We start from the raw sequence: 16,282 nt of genomic DNA, 5'->3' as shown, positions 1-16,282 counted from the left end.
CAGCATTTCCGTGCTTTGATTACCGACACACTTTGCCCCTTACCGACAGACTTTGCCCCTAGGATTGAGTCCGGACTAAATCACATTACAGACTTTGCCCCTGGTGCGAGTCCGGACTAAATATACCCGATTTTACCTACAGACTTTGCCCCTGGTGCGAATCCGGACTAAATATACAGTGATGCCAGATTTCAGCAGTGATGTCAGATGCTCGACGCTCGGTCAGCCGCGAGCCGGCGTCGCCGGCGAGAATCGTGCTGGGCTTCTTTATTAATATCTCGGCGCTCGCGCTCGCGCGCGCGCGCACACCTAGGTCTTGTACTTATTAATTAATTATTTATGATATTTATTGTATATTGTATATATATATGAAGCTGAGACCGAGGATTAATAAACAATACTATTGTTATTATATAATAATAAAGAAAACTTATTTTGTAATTTGAAAATAATTTCTTATTTTTTTATGAGCAAATCTAAAGTTGTTAGAAAATATGCGAATAATGTTAATGATTGTCAAATAATTTTCCTAGTTTATATGTATTACATAACAACTCATTTGCCTAAAAAAATAAAAATGCAAAAAAAGTTAGAAAAAAACCAGGACTCGAACTTGAGACCTTCAGCATTCTAGCCGATCGTCTTACTCGCTCGTCCACGTTTACTATTAGAAAATTGCTTCTACCGGCTTGATAGATTACGCACATGGAAACTTTAAGCAATTTTATTTCATTAATTATTTGATATTGGCACAAGTTACTATGTCTTGTAAAATACATATAGTAAAATTAAAGGACAAACTTTTGCAATAACAGTTCTGTGTATTTCACTTTTACGAATAGATTACGTACATATTGTTGCTCAACGGAAACCGCGAGACGGTGGTGCTCTTCCGTCATGAGATAATGTAAAAAATTAGTTTTTTTAACATTGCAATAATTTTAATATGTATAAATTAAAAAATATATAAGTAGATAAAGCTCGTATGTCTTAGATAAAACAAGGACAAGAGCCAATAACCGAACAACAGGATTCTAAATAATATAGTTTAATATTCCGTCAAAATAACTGGGACGTTTCGTGCTTTACAAAGACTTTTTCAATCAATCAAATAAATCCCTCTAATTAACTGTAATACATCATAATAATCCCGTTACATAAAAAATCCGTCGAAAGATGAAATAAATTAAAAGGAAGTTTAACATCATAAGATTAACATTAATTAATAATTATAGCATTTTTATTATGGAATTTATCCTCTCTATTGATTTAAATCACAGCGGTCGTTTTTTTTTACTTTCTTAATATTAATAATTATAGTATACAAATTACATGGAGTTATTAAGAAGCCACATCAAGTTGAAAGCCCAAAAAACCTTCCCCCGAATATTACTGTAAAGAATTTATTGCAAAAAAACCCTGACTGAGATAATATTTTTTCGCAATAAATTCTTTACAGTAATATTCGGGGAAAGGGGGGATGTTAGATACGATTTGTATCAGCATCAAAAATTAAATCGATTTGCGATTTATTTAAGTGAATTTACTGTTCTAACGAAAAACTGTGTTTCAAGACCGACAATTCGTTGGCGCGCAGTTTATAGTTAGGGAGCTGGGTGCCAAAATTTCTATATGATTTGTTCATGTGGCAGACATTATTAATAGCGATAATTGTACCATAAGAAACATTAAGGACCGCGTCTGCCACCATGGTAGCGCTGCGTTGTCAATTGACAGCGCTTCGAATTTGTTTTAAAAAAAGGGGGTACTATATGATTTGTTCATGTCTGCCTCTGAGGCTGATGTTCAGAATCCTTCTGAAAACGAAGAAAATCGAAGAGGCAGACATCCAGGGCTCTGACTTTTGTAGTAATCAATTTTTCAAGTTTTTTTTATGATTTAAAAAAGTGTATATGAAGTGTACACTTGGCAGACCTGAATTGTTCGATTAAAGACAATGTGAAGGACCACAGAAAAATGGTCTGCCAGCATGTTGCCTCTGCGTTGTCAATTGACAGCGCTTCAAAAATGTTAAAAAAAAAGGTGTGCTATATCATGTGTTCATGTCTGCCTCTTGGACTGATGTTTAGATTTCTTATAAAAAAAAAGAAAATCGATGAGGCAGACATCCAGGCCTCTGATATTCCAAAGGCAGACCATTTGAATATATTTTTGAAAAACTCGACACTCGCGCCAAGCTACAAGTGCTTTTTTTTTACTTTTTTATTACCTGTTGGGTTGAGTTAATAAAAATTACTAAACAAAATAATAATATTAAAACTATTAATAATAACAATAATCAGCCGTAATACCCGCTTTCCTTTGATTCTCCTTGAATTTCAAAAAATTGTACAGTTCAAAATCAGTGAGCAAAATGTCTGCCAAATTTTTTTCGTATTCAGGGAGTCATAATGAATCGAATGGACGCAACTAGAACCATGAGCAAATGACTTAATAGAGCTTTTTTTTTTACATTTTTACAACTACGTGATAATGCAGAGCCCTGGATGTCTGCCTCATGGATTTTCTTCGTTTTCAGGATGATTTTGACCATCAGCCTCAGAGGCAGACATGAGCAAATGATTTAGTACCTATTTTTTTTTTACAATTTTGAAGCGCTGTAACGCAAAAACGCAGCGACGTAGGATCTTAATTGACTGGACCAAATCGATTCGTATTGATCTGAACTTTAATCCCTATCGATATGTAACTTTAATCCCTATCGATATGAAACATGAACAAATCATATACCGATTTGGCACCCAGCTCCCTAACTATTAGTTGGAAATAGTATTAGAAATTCACACGGAAATTATTTGCTACTTAGATCCTAGCTCGGACTTGATGGCGTTCTTATATTATAATTAATTTAATGTCAAATATACAGTCTTAATAACTAATTTTTGAAGGAAATTTATAGTTTTCAAAGGAAGAAAATTCTCGAAATTATCGATGATTATACGTGTTATAAAGTGAAGAAAAAGTTTCTTGAAATTTGTATAAAACACGTCCAGCATGCAGATGAACATTGGTTTGACCAGAATAACGAGTGTTATCCACATAGAATCCAAATGTTAGACTTTATGTTAAGAGTTAAAATATATGCAATTGCAAAAAAAATAACACTGGAGGAAGAGAAGGAATAAATACAGCATCTAGAAGATCAAAAGAAATTAAGACAAAATGTCAAAAACTGAGAAATATAAAACATATGTAAAATCGTCTATTATGGCCCAACTTATTATGACTCAAAGTTTTCCACTTAAATTAATTTTTACATTTTAAGCATAAAGTCGACCGTCGTAATAAGTAATGTTAAAATGCATTCTGCGCTCGCCGCAGTGACTACTGTCAAAATGCCATGCATTCTGCGCTCGCCGCAGTAAAATGCATTCTGCGCTTAGCGCTGTTTATAATGTGCAAATAAAATATACGCTCGCTCATCTATCTGCATTAGTGTCATCTTGTGCACTGTGTTCATACAAGAATTCGTGCAAATGGAGTAAATTGCTACCTATATGTGCACATGGGTATCTTACCGTTTAGAGTACAAAATATCTATAATCTAATGGGTAGATATGATTGCAACCCGTCTGTAATACAGCAGCGTGTTTATAATCCAGTAAGTAAATTAATAGCAAATTGTTGCCAATTTGGCATTAAACTCACTTACAAAGAACTTTGCCCATTTTTATAAAAGTTTTAGGCCCCTCGCGTCTAGTAACGAGACTTAAAATGAAAGATTATTGTTAGAGAATCGAAATATTTCTGTATAAACATAATCCTTTATTGTAAGTTAATACCGTTCAGAGATACACTCTTTGAAAGATTAGAAAAATGTACAAAATGGCTTTGTTTCATTCGATTTTTCGACGCCCCAGGCATCTCCTTGTGATGACGGATAATAAACTATTTTAATATATCAATTGAAGTACTTTATACAAATAAATTTGTTACTACTGACCCAGCTAATTGCAAGTTTCTGGATGTGAGTCAGGGATATTCAAAATAATTGATTGTAGCCATTACCTACCACTATCACCACGGAGAAATGTTCTGGATGCCGAGAAATCGAATAAAAGAATGCTATAAAGTATATTTTTTTAATGTTTCAGAGAGTGTATCTCTAACCATCAATGTCGACTTAGAGGATTATGTCTGTAGAATATTCTGATCCTCTAACAATAATTTTTTATTTTAGCAAAGTCTCGTTGTTAGACGCGAGGGTTCTAAAATAGACAGGGTTCTTTGGGGCAAATCCAATTATCAATAAAGTAAAATGTGATATAAAATAATGTAAAATCTCATAAAGTGAGAGAATGTAAATGTAATGTTTTATTATAAAATAACAATAAATATTTTAAAATTGAAAAATCTTCCTATACTTATCTTCCCGATAAATCATGTAATGGTCATCACCTGCGATGATGTTTAAAACTTTCAAAGAACTTTGTTCCCAATTGCAAATAACACTTAATATAATACTAAAAAGCAACGTACATTAAAATAATGTTTAACGCATTACATTTGTTTTGCTTTTTCACTTAACTTTTGCATATACTTACAATAGATTGGGCAGTAAAAATAAAATCAATAACTCAATAACATAAATGTTTTGTCGTTTATAGATCTTCACAAGTTCGAATTCCATTTCAACGATGACAAAATTTTTTCCTGTTCATATTTTTTATTGTTTCTATCGTATATCGACTGATATCTTTCGGGAGATCGTATCTCAAAAACTGTCACTTTACAGGATTCGTAAATTTTTGTTTTGTTGATAAGCAACAAACAAGATAGTTTGCTTTACTGTTCAAAAGTATAGTGATTTGGAATTAAAATACAGCTTTATATATATATTGTTTAATTTGATATTATTCGTGGGAAACAAACGCAAAAACGCAATTTTTATAGATACGACGCACTTCAAAATTGTAATCAAAGGAACAAGATACGACATATTTATTTTTAAATAACATTTATTATTGTCATTTAAAAATAAATATGTCGTATCTTGTTCATTTCATTATAATTTTGAAGTGCAAATTTGTCGTATCTACAAATACGAGAAAATGCGAGAAAATTTCGACAATTATAATTCATTTTTGGTAATCTATTTCAAGATAGGATGTAGACGTGTGTGTGAAGCTAGCGTCTCATTTTGCGAAAACTCACAAATTATTGAGAGTTCTGACTTCCTTTTCAATAGTTCTAGAGTTCCTGATAGTTTAAACAAATAGTTCTGGCCATTAAAGCCAAAAAACGCGTCAGTACACTGAGAAAAAAAATATTTTGATCCAAAAAAATATTACTTTATTCAAGAAAATTATTTATTTGAGGGGTACCAATGACATATTTACTTAAATTAAATGCATACATTTTCTTAATTTAAGTACTTATTTAAATAAATTAAGTAAATATTTATATACGACAAAACTAACATTAACTTTAATGAAAGAAATATTTTCTTCATCCTGGAAACAATATACAAATTGTTAATAAATATTTTTTTAAAATAAAAAAACTATAAACAGGAAATGAGAAAATATCTCTTATTACAAATAATGGACAATTTCTAAGAACAAAATAATTAATAAAATAAAATAAATATTTCTTTAAGATCAAGGATGATATTCAAAGTTGAAGTAAATATTTCATTGCATCAAGAAAATCATAAACAGAAGATTAGGAAATATCTTTCATTAGAAAGAAATGCATAGTTTCGAAAAACAAAATAATTAATTAAATAAAATAAATATTTCTTTAAGATCAAGAATGATGTTCAAAGTTGAAGCAAATATTTTATTGCATCAAGAAAATCATAAACAGAAGATTAGGAAATATCTTTCATTAGAAAGAAATGCATAGTTTCGAAAAACAAAATAATTAATAAAATAAAATAAATATTTCTTTAAGATCAAGAATGATATTCATAGTTGAAGCAAATATTTCATTGCATCAAGAAAATCATAAACAGAAGATTAGGAAATATCTTTCATTAGAAAGAAATGCATAGTTTCGAAAAACAAAATAATTAATAAAATAAAATAAATATTTCTTTAAGATCAAGAATGATATTCATACTTGAAGTAAATATTTTATTGAGTAAAATGAATATGATAGAAAATCAAAAACATTTCTATTCCAAAGTAAAAATAAAATTTTTCTTTTAAAAAATTATTTATTTTAATAAATAAAATATTTCTTTTAATTAAAAAATACTATTCATAATTGTAGTAATAATTTATTTCACAAATAAAATTTTTATTTTATTTTAACTAATTATTTATTTGAATACATATTTATTTCATTAAAAATAAATCAAAAGTTTGCTTCAGAGAAATATTTTACTGAATCCGAAAGAGCTGTTTGCAAATTAAGTAAGGATTATATCACCCAAAAAAATCCTTACTTAATTTGCGAACAGCTTCTTTGGATTCAGCAAAATATTTCTCTAAAGCAAACTTTTAATTTATTTTTAATAAAATAAATATGTATTCAAATAAATGATTAATTAAAATAAAATAAAAATTTTATTTGTGAAATAAATAAATATATATATATATTTCAAATTGTTAAACAAATATATATTTAAAAACTAAATGTGTATATATATATATATATATATGTGGCGTATGTATGTATATTATATGCAAGCACAACACACACACGCACGTTTGAAAATATATTTAAATATATATTTGTTCAATAATTTTAAAATATTTTTTCTAATGGTTTATATAGTTATTAAATTAAAACATTGTTGTTAAATACAAAAATATTTATGTATATTTCATATGCAGTTAACATACATATTACATTTTTAGTTCATATTATTATACACATATTTACTGAGTAAAAAACAAAACCAATTATTTTTTTCAAACAATTAATAAAAGTTAATATCACTTTCTTTCTATATGTGTATTACTATACTCTGAGAAAAATGAAGACGTAAATAACCCACTTTTGGGCCCACAATTATGCATAACTAAAAATCGTAATTAATCAAAATGTTAATTAGGGTTACAATATCTAAATAATTTGATTATCTAAAATCGTGGATCCGTATGTTATATTTTTCTCAAAATACATATACATACAGTGTGTACCAAAAGTCTGGAAACGGTCGAATATTTCATAAACTATTAATTTTATTTAAAAATGTTTCTGACAAAAGTTTATGAACCGTAGTTTATGAAATATTTGACCGTTTCCCGACTTTTAGTACACACTGTATATCTTACATATTATTGCAACATTATATTGCACCTAAATTTAACACATTGTCTTATGAGGCAAACAAAAGCATATTACCTTTTTTAAATGTAAAAAATATGAATTTTTATAACATAAAAACGCAAATATTTTAAAAATTTGTTGGAATATAACTTCTATTATCCGCCATAACATGAATATAGTAGACAAAACAATCACGAAGATTTTTCTGAGATATAAAACCTAAATCTTGCGTTTCTTTTATCTCAAACGCATTAAGATGACGGCAATAATGTAAAGTTATTATTTTGGTAAATATAAAAAACAAAATCTTTGTTGGACTTATAATAATATGTTTCACTTTTCCAAATACAGGGTTAATATCGCTAACATTTATGCATAGTACTGAATTAGTATCATATTTGATCCCATTTATTATAATCCAATTTACAGAATCGTAGTCTTTAAAGTCATCAGAAGGTAAAAGATTCTTAAAGTATTTGTAGCTGTCTATTAAATGCAATTTCGAAATAACGTTTCCCAGAGATACGTGATCTGCAAAACCTTCATTACAAAAAAATCTGTAACAGAGCTGCAATTGATGTCGTACAGCAAGTGTAAATGAGGGATTTACTCGTGACCTACAAACTGTACTATTTTCTTTTATTTGTTTATGTTTTCCTTCAAATCTGATACATGTCATAATTTTTAAAGGCCCATATTTCCGCATAATTCTTGGATAATGCAATAAGTTATGATGCTTAATTTTTAATGAATTAGGAAATATTTTAATATATAAAGAAAGATATTCAGAAATAAGCACTTCTAACAAGTCAATATTTTCCATATTTAGAGCATGTAAAAATACAATACATAGAATTTGTCTCAAAAGTAAATATAAATCCCAGAGTTGGTTATTGACAGGAACAAGATCTCCAATAAATAAATTCAAATTTAAAACAAGATTTTTCATTTCTGAAGCTGATATAATTATATGCTCTTTTTGTATAGAATCTAACAGTATTGGAGGAACAACATTTTCACCAAAGGAAGTTTTATTGAAAAATCGGATTCTTTCATGGAAAACTTGTAATGTAAAAAATGTATTTTTATTAATTAAATTATTCAAAATCTTTCCAATATCATATCGACAAATTCCTTCTAATAGATCATGCATTGGATCAACAGACAAATTTTCTGTTACGTGAAAACTTGGAATAGTATTAAAAACACAGTTTTCTTTAATACCGAACATATTTTGTTCACAGTGAGTTGTATAATTTTGTTTTGTTCTTATAATATTAACATCTTCTCGCACCTGTTTTTGAATTTCTGTTTTGGAAACCAAACAAATTCTGGAACAGTGGGTTGAATTAAAACTTTTTGAAAATCCTAGTATAGTATTTAAACCCAAATTATCTCCTGCTATACAACTCAATGTGAAAAATATTGTTTTTTCTTCCCCATTTACAGTAATCTGTATACCGTTTTTTTCTAAATCTGTTATCATATCAATTATGTGATTAAATATTATCTTATTTCCCAAATACTTATGATCAACATAATTATGAAGTTGAATTAAGAAAATATTTTCTAATCTGCTTGCATACTCATCAGGTAGGCATGGAATTGAACAATAAACTGCACCTAATTTATTTACACCTTTATGTGACCCAAGAGGGTTGTTTATTTCGATATCATCGAAAAACACAACTAATGGTAAAATAATTTTATCTCCAGCAAACTTTTCAATAGACTGCCAAAATGTACTTTGAATAATTGAAATAACAATAGCATTGTCTTTTTTACACTGTTCAATATATGCAGTTATTGTGGAAAAGACGTTCGGAATTTCTAGAAATGTTTTTAAAACTTCTTTTATAGGCACAATAGTTATTTTTCTATGATATATTTTACATTTTTTACTTTTATCAATTTGACCGAATGTTAAAGACGAATGTATTTTTTTACTTAACGGCATTATCAAGCATTTTATATTTTGTAAGTATTGAAATGTTACATATTCAGTTTTAAAATTTTCGAACGCATTTTCTATTATCTGCAATATATTACATAAACCGTCTATGTTTTCATATTTTGTTTTTAAAAATTGAAAGCAAATGCTATTATAAAATGAAGAACAATTTCTAATAATTTCGTGAATCATATTACGATTTAAAGTACCATAAGCATACAATTTTATTACAAGATGAGTAGCAGATTCATTAATCTTTTTCTTAAAATCTATTATATTCATATCATTATTTGTGTTGCAAGTAGTTGAGATTATTTCAATAATATTATTACACTTTTCATGAAAAATGTTATTTGCATCATTTACAGCATCATTTACAGCGTACTTTACATTTGTTCTCTGCATACAACTTTCTTTACAAACATTTTGCGAATAATTACTTTTATGTTTGGATAAAATATGTCGTTTTAAGGAATATATATTATTATATACTTGAGAGCATTTTTCGAAATTACATTTAACCTCGGAATTTAAATGGGACTTATGATTAAATTTAATGTGTGCCATTAAATAATTCATAGATAAAAAAGAACGAGAACAAAACATGCATCGAAGCATTTTAGATTTTCTTAAGTTAGACCTAAATAAAAAATAAGTAAGTTATATTCCAACCTGAATTTACTCCAATGACTGTATGTCCTTACTTGTAGATGGCTCAACTTCGTTTTCAAATTTATTAATAATATGTTGTATATGTGGAATAACATAATCCCATTTAGTAGTAAATGTATAGATACATTTTTGTATTATTATCCATAAATGTTCACTTGCTGCAGGGTAATTGAGTTGAAGAACATGAAACGCCTTGAAACAAACGTCGATAGCTTCCACAGTCGAAGAAGTATTGTACAGAACATCATCAATGCAGACATATGAATTCTGGATATTTTTTAACGATGGTCCTACAATGATTATATACGGTTGAATCGTCGTATTCAGTTCTTTACATTGTTGTGTTCTTTCTTCTCTTATTCTTGTGACATCACCAGCAATCTGAAAATAAATAAATAATTATTGCTATAAAAAACAGATATGAAATAAGAATTTATTGTTTTTACTTATGCTTGTTCGGATTTTTCATGTAATATTTCTCAAATGTAAAACACATCAAAGTATGAGAAGAAAATAAAAATCAAAAAGACAAAATATTTAAATTGTATTACAATATATGATAAAAGTTTAGCTTTAACGTACACTCACAAACAGATTAATTGAAAGTTTTCTTTCAACTATATCTTGAATTAATTAAAATTGCAAAACTACATCGTAATTTTCATTCTCTTTGAATATAATTGGAAGAAAACTATTTCATCCAATCTGTTTACATGTATATCCTTCAATGATGTTAACTTAGACATACACTGTCAGCATTTTGAGCAATGTGTAAAAGGTTTTAGTTGGTGCGCTCTTTATTAAAAAGTTAATAGCAAGTAAATGTTCAGGTATTTAGTGTTTCTCAGTAAATAAGAAAAAAACGGAGCACTCTATATATAAAAATCAACATCATTAGCAAAGAATGTGTTAAGTTGAACATTTAGCTAGCGAAATAAATAAAAGATAAAAAACAATTAATAATATAATGCTAACCACTGCATGTTTTATCATGCTATCTTTTGCATTCCATATGGATGGCTTCCAAAATTTTTTATTACAACGCATCATTTTCTTAGGAGGAATCAGGTGTGATAATATCATTATTTGTAAAGCTGCCTTTCCATCTAAGACAATAAAAAATAAAATATATTAAAAATTATTGTACATTAGTAAAAAAATTAGGTAATAAATATTAGATAATATTTTTCCTTTGCCTTTCTCGCAATAATATTGACCCTGACATGTCTTATGAAGAAAATAACTTGGAGTAAATTACAAAAAAATTGGCAGCCACTTATTATCTATTAAAACATTATGTTAATAGTCTGAAAGTTTATCTGGTACTTTCTTGGATTAGTAGTTTTAGATAGGTAAAAATGTTCATTACTAATATGTTACTTTAATCACTCCACTAAAATTTTTTAAGATAACAAAAAGTAATTCGCCAGGCAACTTTTGCATATCGAACTTAATGACACATTTTGTTATGTTAGGTTTGCGCACTCACAAATTTTCAAAATTTCGAGTTCGTTATATGGAGACATACCGATGTTCATTTGTAACTCATTTTTTAATAGACAATGCGGGCCGATGTACTCATTCTTCGTTAGTCAACGGGCTAGGATTGACAAGAAATTTACGTTACTTGTCTCGAGATCCATTGACCAGTCTAGAAATAGCATGCGGATTAAGTATTTTTGCAGTATCCCGCCCACACAGCAAAGCATGAAATTCTCCTTTGAGCCTCTGCAGACCCCCCCGGACCATTCCTTGATAGAGGTCGTAATTAGTCCGGATTCGGTTAGTGAAGCACCATCAACGTTAAATGAAATCAATGATAAGTGGTTTATTAATCTATCATCGACATCTATACCGAGAGATATTCAATGTCTATTACAGCTGGGTGATAATTTCAGCCTTCCTGTGGCAAAGCCTCAATATCTTACGTTAGAGTTCATTAAGAGCATCGAACATAATTTGATAAAGTTTCCCCTTACTAAGCAGACTGCAGTGAGGAATCGATTGGCACCCATCATCAACAATATTCCTAATTATTCTTTCCCTAGAAACAATTTTAATAACAATATCCTCAAATTATCAGCCGCGACTAAAAAATTTCTCAACAATAACAGGAATTTAATTCTCACGAGGGCTGACAAGGGGAACGTAACAGTCGCGCTCGACAAAGATAAATATATTGCGGCAATTGAAACGATGTTAAATGATAGAAACACTTACTTACCCATCAAGACGGATCCCACGAAAAAACTCATTTCAAGCTCACGAGAATTACTAACTAGGTGGAAGAACGCGAATTATATTACAGGATCAATGCACAAATCTCTTTATTGTAGTGACGGGAATTTACCGCGGGCATACGGACTTCCTAAAATCCATAAACCTAATTGCCCTTTTAGACTTATTATATCCTCTATAAATAGCCCTCTATATGATCTGGCCTCCTTCCTCCACCGTATAATGTTCAAAAGCTTCCCGATAGCCCGCAGCTTTGTAAAGAATAGCATCGATTTAGTGGAAGAACTTGCGAGCATACATGTCAACGATGGCTACAAATTGATCTCATTGGATGTTGTTTCCTTATTTACGAATGTACCCATTGAAAGGGTTCTGGACAGCATATCGGTCAGATGGAATTTTATTGCCAAAAATTGCAATATACCGAAATCGGAGTTTTTTACTGCGGTCAGGCTGATATTAAATTCCACCTTTTTTATGTTCAATGGGAAAATTTATCGGCAAACTTTCGGGGTTCCCATGGGTTCTCCTCTTTCCCCCTTGGCTGCTGACATTGTGTTACAGGATTTGGAAACTATAGCTCTTTGCACCTTAAAATACATCCCTCCTTTTTATAAAAGATACATTGACGACATAACACTGGCGGCACCGTCGACTTTGCTGCAGCATACCTTAGATGTTTTTAATTCCTTCCATCCTAGGCTGAAATTCACCATAGAAATCGGTGAAGATGATAAGTTAAATTTTTTGGAGATCACGATGATATTGAACAACAATAGGCTAACATTTGATTGGTTCCATAAACCAACTTTTTCTGGCAGGTATCTAAATTTTATGTCGCAGCATCCGGTATGCCAAAAAAGAGGGACGGCCATAGGCTTAATAGATAGAGCATTTTTGTTATCGCACCCGTCCTTGCATGCTAAGAATCTCAGTCTGGTCATTGGAATCTTACTTAATAATTGTTATCCACTGGAATTCATCTATGGGATCTTGCGCGAGCGTCTTAAGTTTTTATTTAACAGAGACTCGAATACGAATGTGAGACGGAATGAAGAGGAGGTTGCTCCTTTTTTCACTTTACCGTACATCCCGACGATTACAGAAAAATTTAAGAACGCCATAAGGGAATTGAACGTGAGACTGTCGTATAACAGCCTAAATAAGATGCGCACATTCATCAAGGCGCAGAAGGATAGTCTTCCACGGTCTAATAAATGTAACGTAGTATATAAGATTAATTGTAATGATTGCGATGCTTCTTACGTGGGCCAAACTAGTAGGCAATTGCAAACTAGAATTAGGGAGCATCGTAATCATATTAATTGGAATACTCCGAATCATTCTGTCATAACCGAGCATAGAGTAGAATGTAATCACGATTTCGATTGGAAGAACGTTGAAATTTTAGACCACGAATCCTATTATTATAAACGTTCAGTTTCTGAGATGATATGTATAAAAAGGCAGGCGAAAGGGTTGAATTTGCAGACTGATGCTGAGGGTCTGCCTGACACGTATCTAAGTGTGATCGAGAGACTGTCAAAAATTTAGAACGACTGTATACGATAATCTATCCCCTCCCTCGGTGTATATTGTGTTAACCTTCCTACCGATGCTTCACTCACTCGCGACGCGTCGAACGGTTAGCTCGTTACAATGTGAGGCGTTTGTCGCTTTCGCGGTGCGATATTCTGGTCTGCAGTTGCTCCGTAAGTAAATTCATTAGTCATCTAATCAACATAGATAATTTACGCCCTTGCCACATCGTGACTTCGTTAATGGTACAGGCATGGTTCGAATCTTTCACCCACTTGGTCTTTCAACCTGGCGAGATTATTCGAGGATGAGATGGATGTGGAGCGATTGCACACCGGCATGTCGGGCTTTCGACTATGGTACATCCTGATTTAATTTTATTCTTGGACTGCGTCCTTTATACTTTATTTGTCGATGACTACGCCTTATACTCGACTTTCTGTAAATCTTCGTTTTTGACTATGTAACTTTTAACGCTGAAGAGGACACGAAAAATGTGTCGAAACGTTCGTTAATATATCTATTTATTACTTTTAAATTGTTTTGCGCTTTGACTACCGCGCTTGGCTCTAATTGCCTCACCTATTCACATTGTATTAATCTAGAGAGCCTATATGCTTTATTGAAAAAGTAATGAATAAAATATTAGAGGATTTTCAACTTTAACGCAAAACAAAATAAGAATACACTTTGCATTGAAGTCAAAAACCAATGTAAAACTGTTTATTTACAACCCGTGTTATGCATAAAAATTAATGAAATAAACTTTATTATATCCATATTATTCGATATTCGGAAAACTACTTTATTTTGTATATACGTATTAGGAAAATTTTAAACTATTTATAGATGATGAATACAATTTTTTATGTTATTCAGAGTTGTACAATATATGTCACAATTAAGATTATTGCAGAGATATGCAAATTTTACGAAATTTTTTATGAACAAAATTAGCTTAATATTTTTATTTTACTTAAATATATTTTTTAAGGAGACAGAAAATATTAATAACAAAAATTATTTACCATTATTAACATCCTTATCATGTAATGTTTCAATTAAAGCATTTGCATTATCATCTTTGTGAGTTAATATTACCCAACTTTTAATTTGTTGGAAAAACTTCTCCCATTCATCCATTGTTAACGTTTTCGTTGATAAATCCATACATTTAAAATCTTCAATTATTAAAGAGTAGCCATTTGGATGCTTCAATATAGGCCATTCTATAAAGATGTCAACTAAAGTTCTTTCTTTGGACCTTTCAATATTTTCACGACAAATGTTAAATGTTTTACACCAATGCTGAACTACAAGTTCCCATGGTACTTGATTCTTTTTTAACCATTCAATGCTAATTTCTATCTCAGGGTCAGTCTCATCTTTAAAAAACAAATAAATTATATAAAAATTAATATGCTAAATAATTTGAATATAATTTAATTTTAATGTTATACTCAATTGTCTATTATAAATAATTTTGACGTAGAACTACGTCTTTCTCCGCGGTAGGGAGGGTACCCACGGATGAAACAATTGAACGCGACTATGCAACGAAAACATGTCACACTTTGAACGTTTATATCTTCGAAACTAATAATTGTAGAGTAATCATTGACATCTCATTTTAAAGCTTAAGAAGTCCCATTTATGATAAAACAAGTCCGAACTCTCTATTTTTTACCGTTTAGATACAGTAGCGTTAGAAAGTTTAATTAAATTTCTTGTAGATGCAACGAAAACATGTCACACTTTGAACGTTTATATCTTCGAAACTAATAATCGTACAGTAATCATTGACATCTCAATTTAAAGCTTAAGAACTCCCGAGAGAGAGAGAGAGAGAGAGAGAGAGAGAGAGAGAGAGAGAGAGAGAGATTTGATTTTGATTTGATTTGATTTAATAATATGCCCAAGCAAGGCTAAAGGGCAAAAAATGATACAGTAATGCAGTACAAAGAAATACGCATGCTCTCGCTCGCATAGGAGACTAACAACTTAACTATGGAGTGTAATATGTACAATGCGATAATAACTAACGCAACTTCCAGTTATATACGCAGTATAGTTATAACAAAGAACCAACATAAAAAATGATACAGTAATGCAGTACAAAGAAATACGCATGCTCTCGCTCGCATAGGAGACAGACAACTTAACTATAGAGTGCAATTTGTACAATACGATAATAACCAACGCAACTACCAGTTATATACGCAGTATAGTTATAACAAAGAACCAACAAACAGGAGTACAGGAGAAAACAGAAGACATAGGTAAGAATAGTTACCCAGTTTCTCGAGCAAGCAGAAATGTCTTGAGAAGATTTTTAAAGGTAGGGAATGATGAAGTAGAGGTGATATTAACAGGAAGTGAGTGCCAGAAATAAATAGTAGAAAGATAAAATGAGTTTCTGTAGGTAGTTGTTCTATGTGAAGGAATATGAAATGTATGAGATGCATGAGGAAGGCGGTCAGATCTCCTCAAGAGCGGATCAAGCAACGTGAAATTTTCTCGCAAGTAAGAAGGGGAGCACATATGAAGTATGCGATACATTTGACAACCAAGAAAATATAGTCTTCTGTTTTCAACTGAGAGCCAACCTAATTGGCGTCTATAAGGAGTAATATGTTCATC

At 30.6% G+C, this 16,282-nt stretch overlaps 2 protein-coding genes across 2 annotated transcripts; one reads left to right on the top strand and one right to left on the bottom strand.

Annotated features, from left to right (window-relative positions):
• Positions 1-7,369: 7,369 nt before the first annotated feature.
• LOC139786471 (uncharacterized) lies at positions 7,370-9,811 on the bottom strand. The gene has a single exon (XM_071725627.1). It carries the CDS (start codon positions 9,809-9,811, stop codon positions 7,370-7,372), a length of 2,442 nt encoding a protein of 813 aa, XP_071581728.1.
• A 2,514-nt stretch (positions 9,812-12,325) lies between these two features.
• On the top strand, positions 12,326-14,180 carry LOC139786468 (uncharacterized). Its single transcript, XM_071725625.1, has 2 exons — positions 12,326-13,815; positions 13,894-14,180. The coding sequence occupies exon 1, from the start codon at positions 12,326-12,328 to the stop codon at positions 13,655-13,657; it is 1,332 nt and encodes a 443-aa protein (XP_071581726.1). The 3' UTR covers positions 13,658-13,815; positions 13,894-14,180.
• The last annotated feature ends 2,102 nt before the right edge of the window (positions 14,181-16,282 follow it).

Source organism: Temnothorax nylanderi, unplaced genomic scaffold (genome assembly GCF_030848795.1).
Source record: "Temnothorax nylanderi isolate EJ_2023f unplaced genomic scaffold, tnyl_v1.0 TNYL_tig1047_pilon, whole genome shotgun sequence".
Taxonomy (NCBI): domain Eukaryota; kingdom Metazoa; phylum Arthropoda; class Insecta; order Hymenoptera; family Formicidae; genus Temnothorax; species Temnothorax nylanderi.
This window is presented reverse-complemented; position numbering and strand designations above follow the sequence as displayed.

Bases quoted from the DNA above. Each gene is read 5' to 3' on its own strand.
- LOC139786471 (XM_071725627.1), bottom strand. From the start codon at position 9,811: ATGCTTCGATGCATGTTTTGTTCTCGTTCTTTTTTATCTATGAATTAT.
- LOC139786468 (XM_071725625.1), top strand. From the start codon at position 12,326: ATGTTCAAAAGCTTCCCGATAGCCCGCAGCTTTGTAAAGAATAGCATC.